The 19,652-nt window shown below is 41.0% G+C and overlaps 1 protein-coding gene across 3 annotated transcripts; it reads left to right on the top strand.

Moving 5' to 3' along the window:
• The first annotated feature begins 10,949 nt into the window (after positions 1–10,949).
• On the top strand, positions 10,950–18,677 carry LOC103414947 (IAA-amino acid hydrolase ILR1-like). 3 transcript variants are annotated; one of them, XM_070812224.1, is made up of 6 exons: positions 10,950–11,374; positions 12,039–12,164; positions 12,340–12,581; positions 17,615–17,663; positions 17,814–17,942; positions 18,153–18,677. In XM_070812224.1, the coding sequence occupies exons 1-6, from the start codon at positions 11,345–11,347 to the stop codon at positions 18,537–18,539; spliced, it is 963 nt and encodes a 320-aa protein (XP_070668325.1). In that variant the 5' UTR covers positions 10,950–11,344; the 3' UTR covers positions 18,540–18,677. The 3 variants fall into 3 exon arrangements, with proteins under 3 accessions (XP_070668325.1, XP_070668324.1, XP_070668323.1); XM_070812223.1 differs by having other exon boundaries at positions 12,328–12,581; XM_070812222.1 differs by having other exon boundaries at positions 10,952–11,374; positions 12,316–12,581.
• Positions 18,678–19,652: the final 975 nt, after the last annotated feature.

The raw sequence follows: 19,652 nt of genomic DNA, 5'->3' as shown, positions 1-19,652 counted from the left end.
TTTCCTAGTGTTATTTGTGCTAAATCATTCACTAGTACTCACTAAAGGAGAGCTTGAACCTATGTACTTGTGTAAACCCTTCACAATTAATGAGAACTCCTCTACTCCGTGGACGTAGCCAATCTGGGTGAACCACATACATTTTGTGTTTGCTTCCCTGTCTCTATCCATTTACATACTTATCCACACTAGTGATCGGAGCAATCTAGCGAAGGTCACAAACTTAACATTTTATGTTGTACCAAAATCCTCACTGATTTTGTGCATCAACATTTGGTGCCGTCTGTGGGAACGACACTTATTCACACTCTCTTTAGCTTTGCCAAGCTAGTTTCCACCATTCGTACACTTTCTTTTGACCAGGCATCCCTCTCCAACATGGGGAGCGAAGGAAGCCATAGCACACAGAATGACACCCCTCTTGCACCTAGTGCGAAGCAACGAAAGAAGGAATGAAAAATGGTTGTTCTTCAAGCTAAAGTCGATGAGCTAGAAGCTCAGAAAAACAAGATAGCAATGAAGAATGAGGTCTTCCAAGAGCAGTATGAGAAGCTCTTTGAGACACTCCACGAAACTAGGCGTACTCAAACACGCGAGCTCGTTGCCCCTGTGGACATCAACCATCATCTGGGTACCCCCCAACACGGAGGGTCACCTCCCTTCGACATGGGTATCCCTGATGAAGAGCGAGCTAATCATCAAAACACTGATCAACATAAGACTTCTCTCAACTCAGATGCTTCGACCCGAAGCAAGAGAAGTGGAGGAAGACACCTCCTTGCAGAAGGGTTGGAAGGATCGAAAGCCGTTTATCGTGACTGCCGAGACTTCCTAAAGCAACGTCGAGAGAATCCCCTCCACATATGCTCGAAGATCAATGACCCAAGGGTTTCTGAAAGACTTAGTCCCCTCCCACGACCCAGGCCAGCTGCCAATCTAGGGAATGAACAACAGGTCCCAGAGGAACATGAAGGTACATGGGACTCTGAGGTATTCCAACAGACTCGCCCTAGAAGTCAGTACGGTGAGTCCAAGAAAAAACCACACGCTCTTGCTCAAACTTTCCTACTTCCAAGATGGAGACTTACGAAAGAAAATTCCAGTGATACATGACTCTACTCAGGATCCCCTTGTCCTACAACTCCTTAAAGAAGTAAACAAGTTGAAGGCCGAACGTCAGGCCGAGATACCTAACTGGAACCAACCCAAGCCTGACCCTCTCACAAGGAGGATCCTCGACACCCCCTCAAGCGAAGACAAAACAAAAGCTTGGTTTACAACTCTATACTGGAAGGAATGACCCAATTGAACACCTTAACCTCTTTGAGTCCACCATGGCGTATAGGATGCACACCGACGAAGAGCGATGTCTTTTCTTCCCCTCCACCCTCTCTGGCGGAGCTCTAAACTGGTATTACCGTCTTCCATCTGAGATAGTAAACTCATTTGAGGAACTGAGGAAACTATTTGTCTCTCAACACATCTTCCAGACCGATCGCTTGCATTCTACAGATGACTTGTACACTATTCGCCAGAAGCCGGATGAGTCACTACGAGAGTATGCCGGTCGCTTCAACCATGAGTATTCTCGCTGCGCTGAAGCAGATGACAAGACCGCTATCAAGGCCTTCACGGCAGGCCTACGTGATTGTTTCTTCAAGTACATTATCAATGCCAACACTTGGAAGACTTACTCTGAGGTGATGGCACAGGCTTACAACCACGCCTCTACCGAAGCAGGGACATACTAAGGGAACCCCCATATGGTTAACCCCTATCAACAAGTGGGAAGTGGAAGTCAAGTTCTACCAAGTGAGGAGATCTTGGCCATTCAGACACCCATTGCATCATCTCTGATAGGAGCATATTTATGCGACTTAGTATGTTTGTTTTCGTGCATTTATGTTCTTAGTTCTTAGTTATGTTAGTAGTTTAAGCCATTTTTGTGTGTTTGTAGGTTCTATGGGCCAAGGATGCAAGAAGATGCATTTTGGAGCACTTTGGAGCATTTTTGGGCCAAGATTGGATGGTGCAAACATGGAGACATGAGGATGGACGAATTTGATGATTCAATGGGCTAGAAATCTACATGTGTGTGTGCAAAGTGTTGGCCTACAACTTCAAACATCATAGCTGCCATGTGATGGCAGAAAATGTGTTTATTGCTAGCTAAATGGATGAAGAACATGCATGTGCAAGTATAAACACCACATGGGCAGCAAGAAGGAAAGAAAACAGCAACACACACACCACATGGGCAGCAAGGAATCAGAAATTAAAGCATGGAAGAGTGGGAAGTGATGATGACAACACAAACACACACACACGGCAATGGAATGGAGTTGGCAGATTTCTACAACTTTGATCAGCTGACTTTGGGAGCAAATTGCGAACAGCTCAGAATGAATTAGAGAATGAGCCTTATATGCTTGGAAAGCTACAGATGTCTATTTTCTAGAACATTTCTCGGATTGTTAATATCATTTTTCTAGAAGAAGTTATAGGCATTTGAGTAAGGGAAGGTCTAGCTGACGACAACTTGCAGATTGGAATTGAAAGCAAACAAAAGAAAAGAAATAAAACAAGGGGAGTGAATGGACAGCAGAAAAGCAAGGAAATTGGACCACTATGAAGTGGATTTCTTGTTGGTCTCCCACTTATAGCTTTGGGTGGCTTTGGCATGATTATTTCTAGGTGGAAAGAGCACAAAGACAGCACACACACACAAGGCAAAAAAGCTGGCAGCATCTTCCTTCATTGCCGTGGGTTTTTTTTCCCTTGTCCATTACCTTGCAATTGCTTGACATTTCCAACCTCTATATAAGCACCATTCAGCCTTCAAGGATGACACACAGCCATTCATACACATTTCCATTAGTTCCAAGGCTTGCAAAGAAGGAGGAGTGCTTGGAGTTGTGCTAGCCATTCCATTGGAGTTGTTGGAGCATTCTAGGTGTCTTCTACTTTGTTTCTCTATGTTTAATATCAATTGTTTTTGTTTAATTGCAAGTATGAGGAACTAAACCCTTACTTAGCTAGGGTGAAGTTCGAAGCCATGAACATGTTTGAGATATGAATTGATTTCTTCCAATTGTGATTTAATAAGTTGTGAATGCAATTCAATTAACTACTTTCTTCAAAACTAATTCTTGTATGTTGATTAAGGATGCATACTTAGTTTTCATGCATGAATTTGATGCTAGGATATAAATGAGTTTCACCTAATCGTTACAAGTTTATATTCATTGGTAGTGAAGGTTGCTAGTCACAATCGCGTTAATTGAATTCTTGGCAAACGTATCATGCATTCATAGTTACGAATGCCTCGTTAACACTTATGATTTTCATAGAACGTAATGATCTTTAATTGTATCTCTATTATGCATTCATGTAGAGGACTTTTGGAGAATAATTTGGATTGTCGTATGCATTCATCCAATTCAATAAATCAAGGAAAATCTGAGAATTAATTAGTGCATCACGGTTAATCTGGGGTGTTGAGTTTCATAATCTATTGAAAAGCAACTGGAAATCAATTCATGTACAAGTGTGTCATGTGTGAAGAATGGATCTCTAGCTAATCCATCAACCATCTATTTAGTTTTACTTTTTGTTGTTATCTCAATCTCATCCAAACCAATACCTCCCATTTACTTTCTTGTATCGAAGTGTGTTTAAGTTTGTTTAGTTTGTGCCTTAAAGTGTTTTGAACTCTTTGAGTCTAGTTTAGTGTTTTAAAACCTACTTTTGTGTTTTTAAGTTTCTTCTTATATTCTTGAGTCTTATATTTGTTGATTAGCATCCCTAGTTAATCCCCGGTCTAGAACGATCCCTACTTGCATCATTACTACAATTGTCATCAATAGGGTTTAATTTGTGTGTCAAGTAATTCTCACATCAATCTCCTGCCTCATTTAGCTACTCGCTAAGTCACCAAACGTATCTGTCTCTTGGTAAGAGGAAGGATTTTTACTCTCAGCAAGCCCATTACAACAAAAGGGATAAAAGTTCGTATCAAGACAACCAGGGGTGAACGTACTGTCGACTATTATGATTATGGGGCCAAGCCTCACTCTTTCAAAGTGGAAGACTAGGTACTGAAGGAAATGCTATTATAAAAAGGCATACACATTACAAATGTTTTGACTTTCAACCGCTTGAGATCTTTTGTCACACAAGCCATTCGGCAAATATTTAAAGAAGAAGAAATTCAGACAACTTTTTCTGAGTCCTTTGCGTTCTTAGCACTGGAACACTTGGTCTACGCTGACCTACCCTTATACTCCAACTCAGAGCTTCAACATGCGTACTTTGACACAAAGTATGTGATATTAAGTGTTACAACCAATATGGTTCACATATAAAAAGCATGGATCCCTTCATGCATATCAAAACATTCATAAGCATCACTCATATCAATCAACATAAATATCATACATTCCAACACATTCATACATAAACATCATACATTCCAACATATTCATACATAAACATCAAACATTCAAACACATCCATACATAAGCCAACTGTGCTTCGAAATGGTTCAACATACTTTGTGTCTTCGACACTTGCTATAATGTGCCTCGACACCTTGCCCTTATTCTCACTAACTAGGTGATGAAATGTGAAGAAATAACTCATCTTCATGCCACCAACCAGGTGATGAAATGTACAACCCGTACTCTCTTTCATTTGGCAACTTGCCACTCATGCCACTAACCAGGTGAAGAAGGAACTCATCTTCATGCCACCAACCAGGTGAAAAAAATGTACAACCCATACTCTCCTTCATGCCACCAACCAGGTGATGAAATGTACAACCCGTACTCTCATTCATGTCACCAACCAGGTGATGAAATGTATAATCCATACTCTAATATCATTTGGCAACTTGCCACTTATGCCACCAACCAAGTGAAGAAGGAACTCATCTTCGTGCCACCAACCAGGTGATGAAAGTAACTCACCATTCATTCCACCAACTAGAAGACGAGTGGTACAACTTGTACATGTGAACTCCTAGCATTCACAAATAATAAAAAAACCCTCATGTTTTACAACTCAACTAGGGGAGCACTTATGCCCAACAAGAGTTATATTCACCAACAAAGTCTTATTACAAGCCAACAACAACTTCAGTGCATGGTATATGAAGATCAAGCTATTCAGCCCTCTTGCATTTGCTTCAGACATTTCTTTTTTGTAACAATGCAAACACTACAAGGTGTGGCTTGCATCACAATCTCTTGCTCAACGGTGTGGAAGCAAAATTTGTATATATTGTCATCAAAAGAGTTCAACCACAATTCTCAAAAGCTTCACACACTCTTGATCAAGAAAGTGTGAAGCAAAACCAATCTATGGTGCCAACAAGAGCTTCATCAATAGAGGGCAACCACAATTCTCAAAAGCTTCACACACTTTTGATCAAGACAGTGTGAAGCAAAACCAATTTATGGTGCCAACAAGAGCTTCATCAAAGGAGTTCAACCATAATTCTCAAAAGCTTCACACTATCTTGATCAAGATAGTGTGAAGCAAAATCAATTCATGGTACCCAACAAAGTTTCACCACAAAAGCTTCATCAATGGAAGACAACTACAAATTCTCAAAAGCTTCACACTATCTTGATCAAGATAGTGTGAAGCAAAATCAATTCATGGTATCCAACAAAAGCTTCAACTACAAAGCTTCAACTCCAAAGCTTCACCTACAAAAGCTTCAACACATAAGCTTCACCCACAAAAGCTTCACCTACAGAAGCTCGACCCACAAAAGCTTCACCTACAAAAACTTAACCCACAAAAGCTTTACCCACAAAAGCTTGACCCACAAAAGCTTGACCCACAAAAGCTTCACTTACAAAAGTTTCACCCACAAAGCTTGACCCACAAAAACTTGACCCACAAAAGCTTCACCCACAAAAGCTTAACCCACAAAAGCTTCACCCACAAAAGCTTCACCTACAAAAGTTTCACCCACAAAAGCTTCACCTACAAAAACTTCACCCACAAAAGCTTCACCTACAAAAGTTTCACCCACAAAAGCTTCACCTACAAAAACTTCACCCACAAAAGCTTGACCCATAAAAGTTTGACCCATAAAAGCTTCACCCACAAAAGCTTCACCTACAAAAGCTTCACACACTCTTGATCAAGATAGTGTGAAACAAAATCAATTCATAGTACCCAACAAACTTCAACCTCAAAGCTTCACCTATAAAGCTACAACACCAAAGCTTCACCTACAAAGCTTAAAATATATATATATATATATATATATTCGGAAATTCGAAAATTCGAAAATTCAGAAATTTGAAAAATCGAAAAAAATAAATAAATTTTTGCTTAGGCCTCCTCTTCTTTAGGCCTAACAACTTTCATAACACATATATATGAAGGAGGAGTTTTGGGCTACCACTTAGAAAAGAAAATGGTGAAGTTTTGTTACTTTAGAAGTTTGGCTACTAGCAAGACACCTCCTTCGTCAACTCCATCGACCAGAGACTTGGGGGACTCCTACCATATGCTACTGCACCTTGATACTCGCAAGTCTCACGACCACTCAGTGACTTGGATTTTTCAAGTCTCCAACCGAGAAGTTTTCCTCACTCGGGAAATTAAGGGAATATTACCTCAACCTACATGCTTTACTCACAAAGCTTCAAAATACAAGCTTCAACAAAAGAAAAAAAATTCAAAGAACTTAGTGAAGAAGACTTTGGTGTATTTAACACAATACGTTGAGATAAATCAAAGCTTATTTATTGATATCTCCGATAAGTTACAAATATGTACATATACATGAGTCAAAATAAACAAACAAGATGGAGCCTTCACAAAGGTTGCTTAAGAGAAGTCTCAGCAGTCGGCAGAGCCCCAGAAAGAGAAGGCACCAGAGGGTAATCATTTGGAGCCTCAGTACTGGACAGAACCCTAGAAGGAGGAGGCATCGGAGGTTGATTATTTGGAGCTTCATTACGCGGTACAACCCTAGAAAATGAAGGCAATAAATGCCTTTGGAACAAACCCACAAATCTCTGATGATCAAGTAAAATCTGACCATCAGATTCCTGCATCTAGTCAAGCTTCACCTTTATGTTTGTGGCATAGTCATATGCGAGCCTGTGCAACTGTTTATTCTCATGCTTGAGCCCTCTAATCTTCTGTTTGAGACTTATCACTTAGCCGCCAATGATTCAACTTGGCGGGTTCGAGCAAATAGGCGTTGGGCCATATTAGACACAGAACCTGCACACTGAACACTAAAAGCTAGGGAATCCTTAACAGCCAACTCATCAGGTAGTTCGGAAAGTAGTCTGTTATCTTTGGGAGTGAGAAGGTTCTTGGCCACCATCGCAGCGGTCATATCATTCTTCATCACGGGATCTCCAACGGTAAAAGGACCAGTAGGGGATAAGAAGGATGGGCGCCATATGTTGTCTTGAGGAGACATAGTTACCTCTTCACCAAAGTTCAAGTCAATACGACGGTCGGATGGGCCAGACATTTTCAGAAATTATGAAGGAGAAATGAGGTCTAATAAATCTCTGAAGTAAGGGAAAATTTCTACAAGCAATAACTCTCTCAATGTACTTCTTGCACACAATTGATGCACTTATAAAAGAAAGGGCAACAGGGTCGTTAGTTCAAAAATCGAAGAGGCACAACTCTCTGGATTCCGAAGAGGCACCACTTTCCACACGCAACATCAGCTCCTCGGGTACCATAAATAACTTTGCCAAAGATCTCTGACAAAGTTTAGACACATAAATTTTGAAGGTCCAGCTACCCTACTATTACCTACAAGGGTAAAGGAACATCACCACTGCTTGATAATTGGAAAGTCCTTATGTGTGTCAACCTCTGTGCTCCGTGGCAAGGCAGACTGGCAAAAATGCTCAACCTTTACTCACATTCGAGAAAACATTCCCAACAAGATTGCTTGCTCAAAACTCGAAGAGACACCGTTCTCCGAATCTCGAGAGCCAGACTCCCAACAGGATTACTTGCTCAAAAATTGAAGAGGCACCGCTCTCCAAATCTCGAGAGCTAGATTCCCAACAAGATTACTTGCTCAAAAATCGAAGAGGCACCGCCCCCGAATCTCGAGAGCCAGACTCCCAACAGGATTACTTTCTCAAAAATCAAAGAAACACCGCTCTCCGAATCTCGAGAGCCAAACTCCCAACATGATTATTTGCTCAAAAATCGAAGAGGTACCGCCCTCCGAATCTCGAGAGCCAGACTCCCAACAGGATTACTTTCTCAAAAATCGAAGAGGCACCATTCTTCGAATCTCGAGAGCCTGGTCCCCAACAGGATTGCTTGTTCGAAAACCGAAGAGGCACTGCTCTCCGAACTTCAAGAGCCAGATTTCCTTGGATAAAGCTTGTCTGCAATCTTCACATGCAACATCAGCTTTCCAGATACCACAAACCATTTTTTCAAAGTACTCTGACAAAGTTAAAACACATGAAGCTTCCAGCTCCCACTACATTGCTATAACCAAGAAGGCTAAATAAATATCATTACTACTTGTTGATAGGGAAACTCCTATATATGTCGACCTCCATCCTCCACGGACAGGCAGACCTGCAAAAATGCTCAACCCTTCCTCATATCTAAGAGGGCACTCTCAACGAAGCCTCTCAAAATACTCAGCTTTCTTCCCCACAATAATACCTATGCAAACCAGCCACACCAGAGTAAGAGTATTTCATATCATCAGAGTCAAAAGCAAGAGTATCCCATATCATGCTTTTTCCCTGACTTTTCTTTTGCCCTTGTTCTTACCTGCAATACAAGGAGAAAAAAAAACAATCAGTCATCACTTGGAATCAAGCTTCCAGTTAGGAACTGACTGCCTAGAACCTCTTGCCTGATTACTTACCTGGCATTGCTCTCGAGTACTCATCTTCAACATCTTATGCTTCGAGAGAAGATACCACATCTGCATGAGGAACAGATAGGGCAAGTGAGAAGGATACAAGGAAGCATGTGGAGACAAGCGTAACAGAACATGTGCCGATACATCCATTACTTTGTCAACAGCAAAAGTATCTCATATCATCAAGGTCGAACATACTCTAGATTTGATGGACTTGTTTTGACCCTCAAATTCTTGAGTCGGTCTTATACTCTGGAGGAAACCAGAAAACCCTCCAACCCAGTTCAAGAATAAGCCTATGGAAAGTTACTTCTTCAAAAGCAAAAGTATCTCATATAATCTTTTCTCATTTTTCTTCTCTTTATCCTTCATGCTGCCTGCAAGATAGGGAGAATGAGAACAATCAGCCGAAACTCGAAATCAAACTTCTGATCTTGGACTAATTGCTTAGAGCTCTGATTACTTGCCTTGTCTGTCACTTCTTTCGGTAGATCTCCTAGCTCGGCGACTTGGGGAACTCCTATTACATGGTTTGTATCGCGCTTGACCAAGCCTGAAACTATAAGTAAGCTTGAAGTGAAATTGATACATTACCTTGTACATCTCCACCGGTTAAAGATACCACCCTTGGATGGAGGAAGAGTACTTCCAAAAAAGATGTCACATCTACCTATGAGACAGACAAAGCAAGTGAAGACGATACCACACTTCGGTACTTAGAAGTTTCGTGATTACTCAGCGGCTTGGATCTTACAAGTCCCCAACCGAGGAGTTTCCCTCACTCGGGAACTTAGGGGAGCATTGTTTGTACCATACTTGACCAATCCCGAAATTACTGAGCACCGGTCAACATTATACTGTCAAGGACCCAGAAGAGTTTCCCTCCAATCAGGAGGCCAATCACAGCGCGACACGTGTCGACATCAAAAGCCAATCACAGCGCGACACGTGTCAACATCAGAAGCCAATCACAACACAACACGTGTCAATGTCAGAATGAAACTAGAAACTCTCTTCTATAAATAGAGATCATTCTCTCACAATATTTCCTAATATCATGTGTACTAAATCATTCACTAGTACTCACTAAATGAGAGCTTGAACCTATGTACTTGTGTAAACCCTTCACAATTAATGAGAACTCCTCTACTCCGTGGACGTAGCCAATCTGGGTGAATCACATACATTTTGTGTTTGCTTCCCTGTCTCTATCTATTTACATACTTATCCACACTAGTGACCGGAGTAATCTAGTGAAGGTCACAAACTTAACATTTTCTGTTGTACCAAAGTCCTCACTGATTTTGTGCATCAACATGATGTATATCTTTTTACAGTGAATAACTCATGTTGGAACTTGAAATGTTTATATCCATTAAATCATTCATGAGAAATTATTTCCGCAGTTCTTTTTCCTCTCATGCATGATTTCTTCAATTTTTTTTATTGGTTTTTTATAGTCACTAGATTGAGTAAATCAAATGAGAATCAAAAAATAAAAACAAAGAAAATAGTGCATCACTAGTAAGCGAAAGTGCATAAATCGTGCTGCATCATTCATTCATAATTGTATGAAAGATGTACTCATAATGTTGTGTTTGGCAAGGTGAACTAACATATGTTCATCTGGTGGTTAAGGGTTAATAAAGGCAAGTAATGGATTGCTTTTGTGGTTAAGATCTTATTTCATTCTTTTCGTTCCGAGATCAAACTCTCTCCCTCTCCTTACTTTTTAGTATAATTTATAATAAAAATATTACTTGTTGTAATAAAAAAACTATTCTATCTATTAGAGAAAGTCTCTGGTTCAAATCTTAAGAGAAATAGTTAAACTGAAAAAATGACATAAGGATAAATAAATGAATTGGAGTTGGAGGAGCCAACATAATATAGGCATGTTGATTAAAGTTTCGTTGATTACAACGATTTAAGCACAGTTTTAAATTATCTTATTAATAAATTAGCGTTAATATATTGTGTGTATGTATATTATCTTCTTAAAAGTGTGATGTGATGTGATGTGATGAACAAATAACAATAAATAAATTTGCAGGCCAAATACAGAAATTCACGACAAAAAACTTATCCCTTTCCGCTGCTCTCTGAAGTGATTCACTCTCAAATTTCCCCAAAAAAATACTTTCATCCGACTATGGTGGCATTGATGCTTTTGTGCTTATTACTGCAAACTATTTTGGGCCAATCTTGGGCTTCGGAAACCAGTGAGACAGAGCTCGAGTTGCTGACTCGGGAGCTATTGGCATCGGCGAAGGAGGCCGAGTTCTTTGAGTGGATGAGGGGAGTGAGGAGGAGAATCCACCAGTACCCAGAGATTGGGTTCTAGGAGCACAGGACGAGTCAACTCATCAGGACGGAGCTCGACACGCTAGGAATTGTGTACACGTGGCCTGTTGCCAAGACTGGTGTGGTGGCTCCAAACCAGTGTTTGCTCTCATGGCTGACATGGACGCCCTCCCTCTTCAGGTCCTCTCTTTCTTTTTCCTTTGTTTTTAATCGAATGAGTTGAACTTGTCATCTCCTCGGTTAAAAGTACAAAACAAACTAATTAACTGCATGTTTACTAATCCGTACTCGAAATCAAAGTGAAAGTACGAGTGAGTTCCATATAATATGAGGAATTCAACTCGACGAATTTGGGGCATGTTTAATTACTTGAGAGAAGTCTTGAGAATGACAAATGGTTGATCGGTACGAGATAGATGGATCAAGTATCCGTCAGAGTGGTATCTTGGTCACAGTGTTTATCTTACACCGCATGATTTCGTAGGGATGAGACAGTCCACAAGGTTGGACTTGGACCCCATAATTTTCCCCATTCGTTAGTCCCAAACCTTTTCTAGGTACTCTGTAGTATGTACTTAATCATAACATGTGGCCCTTCTTTAATTCCTTGTGTGTTCGTAAACACAAGACAAATGCCAGAGTGACACTCTTAACTTAATATCCGTTTCTGGCATGTAAACATGCCTTAAACTGTTTGGGGAGGTGATATTTTGATTGTAAGTTCTACCAGACCAAATGATCATCGGCTATTATGGAACTTTGTTATTCACCAGAAAATGGTAAACTGGGTAAGTGTTCTATTTTTGGTCACTGATGATCAAAATGTACCCATTGAATTTTGAAGGAACAAGTAGAGTGGGAGTTCAAGAGCAAGATAGATGGCGAAATGCACGCATGTGGTCACGATTCTCATGTTGCAATGTTGCTTGGCGCAGCCAAGTTACTCCAAAGTAAAAGAGACATTCTAAAGGTATATATATTGACTTGTCGTACATTTGTCATATATCATTGATAACTTGATAACTTGATATGTGGTTGAACAATGTAACTTACCAGATATTAATTCGGCAAACCCAAATTATAATTGATCTATGTCTTTTTGGTGCTTTTGAACTTTAAAGGGAACTGTGAAGCTGGTTTTTCAGCCTGGAGAAGAGGTTTATGCCGGAGCTTACCATATGTTACTACATGGCATTCTTAACGACATTGATGCCATTTTCTTTATACATGTTATGCCATCACTACCAACGGGTGTCATTGCTTCACGGCCAGGTCCAATGCTAGCCGGTTCTGGCCTTTTTTCAGCAACAATCAAAGGAAAAGGTGGGCATGTAGCTGCTCCACATAAGAATAAGGACTCGATTCTTGCAGCAGCATCAGCTGTTGTTATAAAATTGGAATGGAAGAATGCTCTTATTATTCGATCTTTCCTAAATGAAAACAGCTAACATATATATACATACAATGATAGCACGCATGCAATAATTAAATATAAAAGGGAATGTGCATCCTTGCTGCATCCTTGCTGCCCATGATGTAACTGACACGTCCATGTTGTGCATCCACCATGTGCAAACCCTTTCTGACAACGATTTTGGTATCCTCATGCAGCTGTCCAAACTGTCCAGGAATGTGCATCCACATGCTACATTCCTGCTATCCACCTTGTACAGATTAAGTGATTTCTGTTCTTTTAACACTCCCCCTCAAGTTGGAGCATGAATGTTTTGGATGCCCAACTTGCTGAGAAGAGAATGAAACGTTGCCTTTCCTAATGCTTTTGTAAATATGTCGGCCAACTGATGCTTTGAAGGTGTGAACCTTGTTGCAATCATTCCTGAATGTAACTTTTCTCGGACCAAGTGACAATCTAATTCGATATGTTTAGTTCGCTCGTGGAATACTGGATTAGCTGCAATGTGTAAAGTTGCCTTATTGTCACAGTAAACATGAGCTGGAGCTGCATGGGAGACCTGTAAATCTTGTAACAGATAACGAAGCCATGTAAGTTCACAAGTGATTGCAGCCATTGATCTATATTCTGCCTCTGCAGACGATCGTGAAACCGTATGTTGTTTTTTTTGTCTTCCAGGAGATAAGTGATTTCCCTAAAAACACACAATAACCTGTCACGGACCTTCTAGTCGTTAGACATGATGCCCATGAAGCATCACAGTAACCACTCAATTGTAATGCATCTGTAGATGGAAAAAATAGACCTTGTCCTGGAGTCCCTTTGAGGTATTTCAAGACTCGTATAGCGGCTTCAAGATGAGGCTTGCGTGGTTGGTTCATGAACTGGCTAAGATTTTGGACAGAAAATGTGATATCTGGCCTTGTTATGGTGAGGTAAATGAGTCGTCCCACGATCCTTCTATATCTGGTTGGATCCTTCAATAATTCACCATCCGTTGGCCTCAACTTCAAATCTTGTTCCATGGGAAAATCCACCGGACATGCCCCTAATAGTCCAGCATCGTCCAGTATGTCCAAAATATATTTCCTTTGTGAGATAGAAATGCCTTGTTGTGAACGAGCCACTTCGATCCCAAGAAAATATTTGAGAGGTCCGAGGTCCTTAATGCGAAACTGATGATGAAGAAATTGTTTTAAACGTTGAATAGCCTCATGGTTGTTCCCTGTAATGATCATGTCATCAACATAGATGAGAACCACTGTAATGGAATGTGCAGTAGTGCAGGTGAACAATGAGTAGTCTACAGTTGATTGTTTGAACCCCACGAGTTGAATGGCTTGAGAAAATTTTGAAAACCATTGACGGGAAGCCTGCTTCAAGCCATAGAGGGATTTATGGAGTCGACAAACCAAGTTCTCCCCTTGTCGACGAAGTCCAGGAGGTGGAGACATGAAAACTTCTTCGTCCAAATCACCATGGAGAAAAGCATTCTGGACATCGAGCTGGTGGAGGGGCCAGTGGCGTTGAGCAGCCACGGCTAATAAACAACGAACAGTGGTAAGTTTGGCCACCGGTGCAAATGTTTCAGAATAGTCTAGGCCTTCAATTTGCGTGTAACCTTTGGCAACCAAACGCGCTTTATAGCGCTCTATGGAGCCATCAGAGCGATGTTTGATCTTGTAAACCCACTTGCTGCCGATAGCACATTTGCCAGGAGGCAGGGAAGTGAGTGTCCAGGTATGGTTTTGTTCAAGTGCAACAAGTTCAGACTGCATGGCAGCTTGCCAACGAGGATCAAGGTTGGCCTGGGCAAAAGAAGTAGGTTCGACGCTACGAGTGATGGTATTGATAAACACTTTGTGAGATGGTGATAAATGGGAAGAAGAGAGATAATGAGAGAGGGGATAGTGAGTACCTGACCGCGAAGAAGACGTGGACGTGGAAGGCGACGTGGTGACCTGTGAACAGTCATAATCCTTCAATAAGACAGAAGGTTGCTTGGGGCGGAGGCCGCGACCAAGGGCAGGTGGTGGTGAGATAGAGTTGACAGGGCGTGGAGAAGGAAGAGAGGATGGGGGCGACACAGGTGATGGTGGAAAAGGAACGGCAGGTGAAGGAGGAGAAGCGGTTGGACTAGAGATGGTGGGAGAGGAGGGTTCTTGTGAAAAGGTGGAATAATCTGAGATGGTGTCGGTGAGGGGAAGAGGGACGACGGGCCCAACTTCATCAGGTTGGGTGTCGGGAGGATGATGAGTAAAAGGAAAGATGTGTTCATGAAAAACCACATCACGACTAGTAAAAAATTGATGAGTGTGAAGATTGTAGAGACGATACCCCTTTTGTCCAGAAGGATAACCAACAAAGAGACATTTGTGAGCCCTGACATCAAACTTGTGTTTAGGGGAGGTGTGTGTAGCATAGCAAAGGCAACCAAAAACCCGTAAGTGCATATAAGTGGGTGAGCGTGCGTAGAGCATTTCATAGGGTGTTTTTTTTTATAAAACGATGGTGGGTGTGCGATTGATGAGATAAGTGGCTGTGAGAAGACTTTCTCCCCAAAATTTGAGGGGAAGATTTGCTTGAAAACGAAGTGCACGACCTACATTAAGGAGATGCCGATGTTTACGCTCCACCACCCCATTTTGTTGAGGTGTGTATGGACAAGTATGTTGGAAAACAGTTCCTGAGTTGGCAAAGAATGAACGCATGGATAGGAATTCTGCGCCATTATCAGTGCGTACTTGTTTAACTTGACGTTGAAATTGAGTGTTGACATAAGCAAAAAACAGTTTGATTTTCTCTTGTGTTTCAGATTTTAAATTCATGAGAAAAAGCCAAGTAAATCGGGAGTAATCGTCAACAATAGTTAAGAAGTATCTAGCACCTGATGAAGAGGGCAAACGATGCGGACCCCAAATATCACAATGTATTAACTCGAAAGGTTGTAGACTAGAAGTAGAACTTAAGGGAAAAGGTAACCTTGTTTGTTTGGCTACTGGACAGACATCACAATGAGAATCAAAATTAAAGGAAATATCAGGAATGGAACTAGATAAAACACGGGCTGGACCAGTGGAAAGATGTCCAAGGCGTTGGTGCCAGACGTTGGATGGTGCGGATGCAGAAGCAGCAACAACCCCAGGCTTAGTCTGTCGAAGGACGAAGTCTTCTTGGACTGGGACTAGGTAATACAGGCCATCACGCTCCTTCCCCAATCCAATCATCTTCTTCGTTGCCAAATCCTGTAAGAGACAAAAAGTAGGGAAGAAAATGATCAAACAATTTAATCCCCGAGTAGCTTTGCTAACTGACATCAGGTTAACTCGAAAACCAGGGACACAAAGGACATCTTTTAGGTCTAAATTTGGAGTGAGTTTGAGTGAACCAAGGCAAGAAATTTGTGCTTGTGACCCATTTGGTAAATTGACGGAGGAAGAATGTGGGCTCCTTTTGTCGTTTAAATTGAAAGAAGAAGAGATGTGATCTGTAGCACCACTGTCAATAATCCAAGAATCTGGATTGTTTGTGGAAAAAGAATAGCATCGTGCATTAGGTATACCTGCTGCATTTGCAAAAACCTGGTTTTTACTATCACCACGAAGAATAGCTTTGATTTGGTTGATCTCGTCCACTGTGAATTTCAAATCAACAGGTTCTTTGGTAGTGCTCGACATGGCTTCTTCTTTGTGAGTATTATTTGCTGCTGCGCGCCTGGTTTTGTTTGGAGGCTTTACGTCCTTCCCGTGAAACTTGTGGCCAGGAGGAAAGCCATGAAGGTAGAAATAGTAATCAACTGTATGAGTATTTCCATCGCAGTAAGTACAATGAAAAACCTTACCAGTGTTTGTCTTGCCACCATTGTTCGGTTTGCGAGACTTATTCCAGGTGGTCTTGGATACGTGCATGGCATGTGTAGTGTTACTTTCACCACCTTCTGCCACCTCTCTTTGTTTTTCTTCTTGTAAAGTCAAAGAATATACCTTACGAATATTTGGTAGTGGCTGCATTAAGAGGATTTGTCCACGAACAGCCGAATAAGAGTCATCCAGTCCCATGAGAAATTGAATAACATGTTCCTGTTGTTCTCTTTCATTGATCGCTTTCATCGTTCCACATGTGCAGGCTGGAATTGTATTGTAGGACGCTAGTTCATCCCAAAGCCCTTTGAGTTTAGTATAGTATGCCGATATGGACTGTTGACACTGTCGATGTTCAATGATCTCTCTTTTAATTTGAAAAATGCGAGAAACATTTCCTTGAGAGAAACGTTCCTTCAAATCCTCCCATATCTCAGAAGGTGAATCCGTGTATAGGACGCTGCTCATCAAATCATTACCAACAGAACTAACGACCCATGAGAGAACCATATCATTGCACCGTTTCCAAAGGGCATATTTGGCGTCGGTTTTTGGCCGGGCTTCTATCGAACCATCCACAAAACCGAGCTTGTTCTTGGCGCTGAGGCTGATTGTCATTGCACGACTCCATGTGGAATAATTGTCACCATCTAGTGGTTTGGAAACAAGGTGAAGACTCGGGTGATCCGAGTGATGGATGTAGAATGGATCAGTGATGTCCATTGTTGTTGTGAGTTGTGGTTTGTGTTTAGGAGTTTCTTCGTCACTCATGATGAATAACGAGATTGAGCGGAAGCGTTTCAGGCACCAGGAAGGTGCTCTGATACCATATAAAATTGGAATGGAAGAATGCTCTTATTATTCGATCTTTCCTAAATGAAAACAGCTAACATATATATACATACAATGATAGCACGCATGCAATAATTATATATAAAAGGGAATGTGCATCCTTGCTGCATCCTTGCTGCCCATGATGTAACTGACACGTCCATGTTGTGCATCCACCATGTGCAAACCCTTTCTGACAACGATTTTGGTATCCTCATGCAGCTGTCCAAACTGTCCAGGAATGTGCATCCACATGCTACATTCCTGCTATCCACCTTGTACAGATTAAGTGATTTCTGTTCTTTTAACAGTTGTGGCTCTTCAGCAGATTGTTTCAAGAGAGACAAATCCTCTTGAGGCCGGGGTAATTTTTCTCCTCCCCCTTTTTTTTTCAGGAAAAAATAAATTGGAATAAGTTTGATAGATATAAATTTTCTTTCAAATTGCAATAATCGCGGATTGTTAGATATGAATAGTGTATCAATTTGCATGTTGAATCAGTTCCGTTATGTAGGTGGTGACCGTTGGGTACTTAAAGGGAGGTGAAGCAGGAAATGTGATCCCTGAGTCTGTGAACTTTGGGGGAACTTTCAGGAGCTTGACAATGGAAGGACTCAGCCATATCCAAGAAAGGATCAAAGAGGTAAAATTGCTAAAATTCTACAATGCACCGGTGTATGAGATTCTATGCTTCAGCGGATGGTTGGATTTGGCATACTTGACTAAAAACATTCCAATCTAGCTGTTCATTAAATCGGTGTATCACATATTGTAGGACTCGGTAAATTTGGTCATTTTACCAAATTGAGTGAATTGCTTGTATAGCTTCTCTTACAGTATGTTCCACTTGCAGGTCATAGAACTGCAATCAGCCGTGCATCAATGTGAGGGCACGGTGGACTTTATGGAGGAAACACCGCTGCCTTATCCAGTGATGATTAACAATGAAGCATTGTATGAGCACGCAAAGAAGGTTGGTGAGGCCCTACTCGGGGAACCTAATGTGGAGCTTCACCCATTGATCATGGGAACAGAGGATTTCAGCTTCTACTCGCATAAGTTTGCGGCTGCAATTTTCTTTCTCGGGATAAAGAATGAAAGTCTAAAATCGGACCAGCCATTGCACTCGTCTCTATTTGTCATCGACGATCAGGCTTCTTCTGTAGGAGCTGCTCTCAATGCTGCTGTTGCAATATCTTACTTGGATACCCATGATGTTGGGAACTTATTAAAAAGTTGAAATGCTTTCCCTACAAAGTTCTGCAATGTAAATTATTGGATTTGCAGAAACAATAAGAACTCGAGTATGCCAGAAGAATTACATTGAACTAAGACTCCGTGTACATTGATTGCTAATGGAATTGCACCTCACCCTCAAGTCTAGCTAATAAATAATTTACTTATTTTGTAAAAAAAAGAGAATCGGATATTTGACCTAATTTAATTCTAACTCATTTCTCCACCACCTTCGTCATTTGGGCAAAACCCTTAGGGCTTGCAAATCAGAATCTGCCATCAAGTTTAAGATTTCAATCTCTGCAATTTTATTTTTATTTACCAACTGTTTGAAGCTATATAATATCAACCAAAGCAATTTTGATGGGTATTGGAAAATGTTGTCGCAGATTGGCTAATACGAGTAGGCATTTCTATACCCGAGTAGGATTGTCTCCCTTTCTCTCCTCTCTCACTTTTCTCTTTATCTTTCTCTTTATTAAAAAAATCAATACAAGATATTGACGTGGCTTAATCGTAACTGTAACAAATAAAAAAAGATTAAAAGAGAGAAATTTGGAGGGGAGAAAATCTTACTTCATCTATACCCTCTGTAATTGTATTTTGAAAGCAAATCTTACCTAAGGAAATGCTTGGAGTGGTTGTGTATGCATGTGTGGGTCAATTTACGTCATTCATGCTTGTAGTACTCAAAAGTAGAAGTGACCAGCAATGGAGGAAGTACATTGAAATCAAAGTTGTCCCAAACCACCGAACCACCTGGATTATGGAAATATACATGTAAAGGTCTTCCGAATACCATTTGAATGTTTGGTATGAGTTTCTATGTGCCCACTAAGTGTTTGATATAATGTATGCTAGACACATCTTAACAACACTCAACAGGTTGTGTCGAAAGCACTCAACAAATTTTCTCAATAATACTCATTTGAAGGTACTTCCAATGGCTATGGGAGCAGAGAACTTTAGCTTCTATGCCGAAAAAATGGCTGTTGCATTCTTCATGATTGGGACGAAGAACGAGAATTTGATTCACCCTTCTTGGTGATTGATGAGGAGGTTCTTCCAATTGGAGCAGCCTTTCATGCTGCAGTCGCACTCTCATATTCGGATAATG

The sequence above is a fragment of the Malus domestica genome, chromosome 14, assembly GCF_042453785.1.
Source record: "Malus domestica chromosome 14, GDT2T_hap1".
NCBI classification, from domain to species: domain Eukaryota; kingdom Viridiplantae; phylum Streptophyta; class Magnoliopsida; order Rosales; family Rosaceae; genus Malus; species Malus domestica.
Note: the sequence above shows the minus strand (reverse complement) of the source record. Positions and strands in the feature narration are given on the sequence as shown.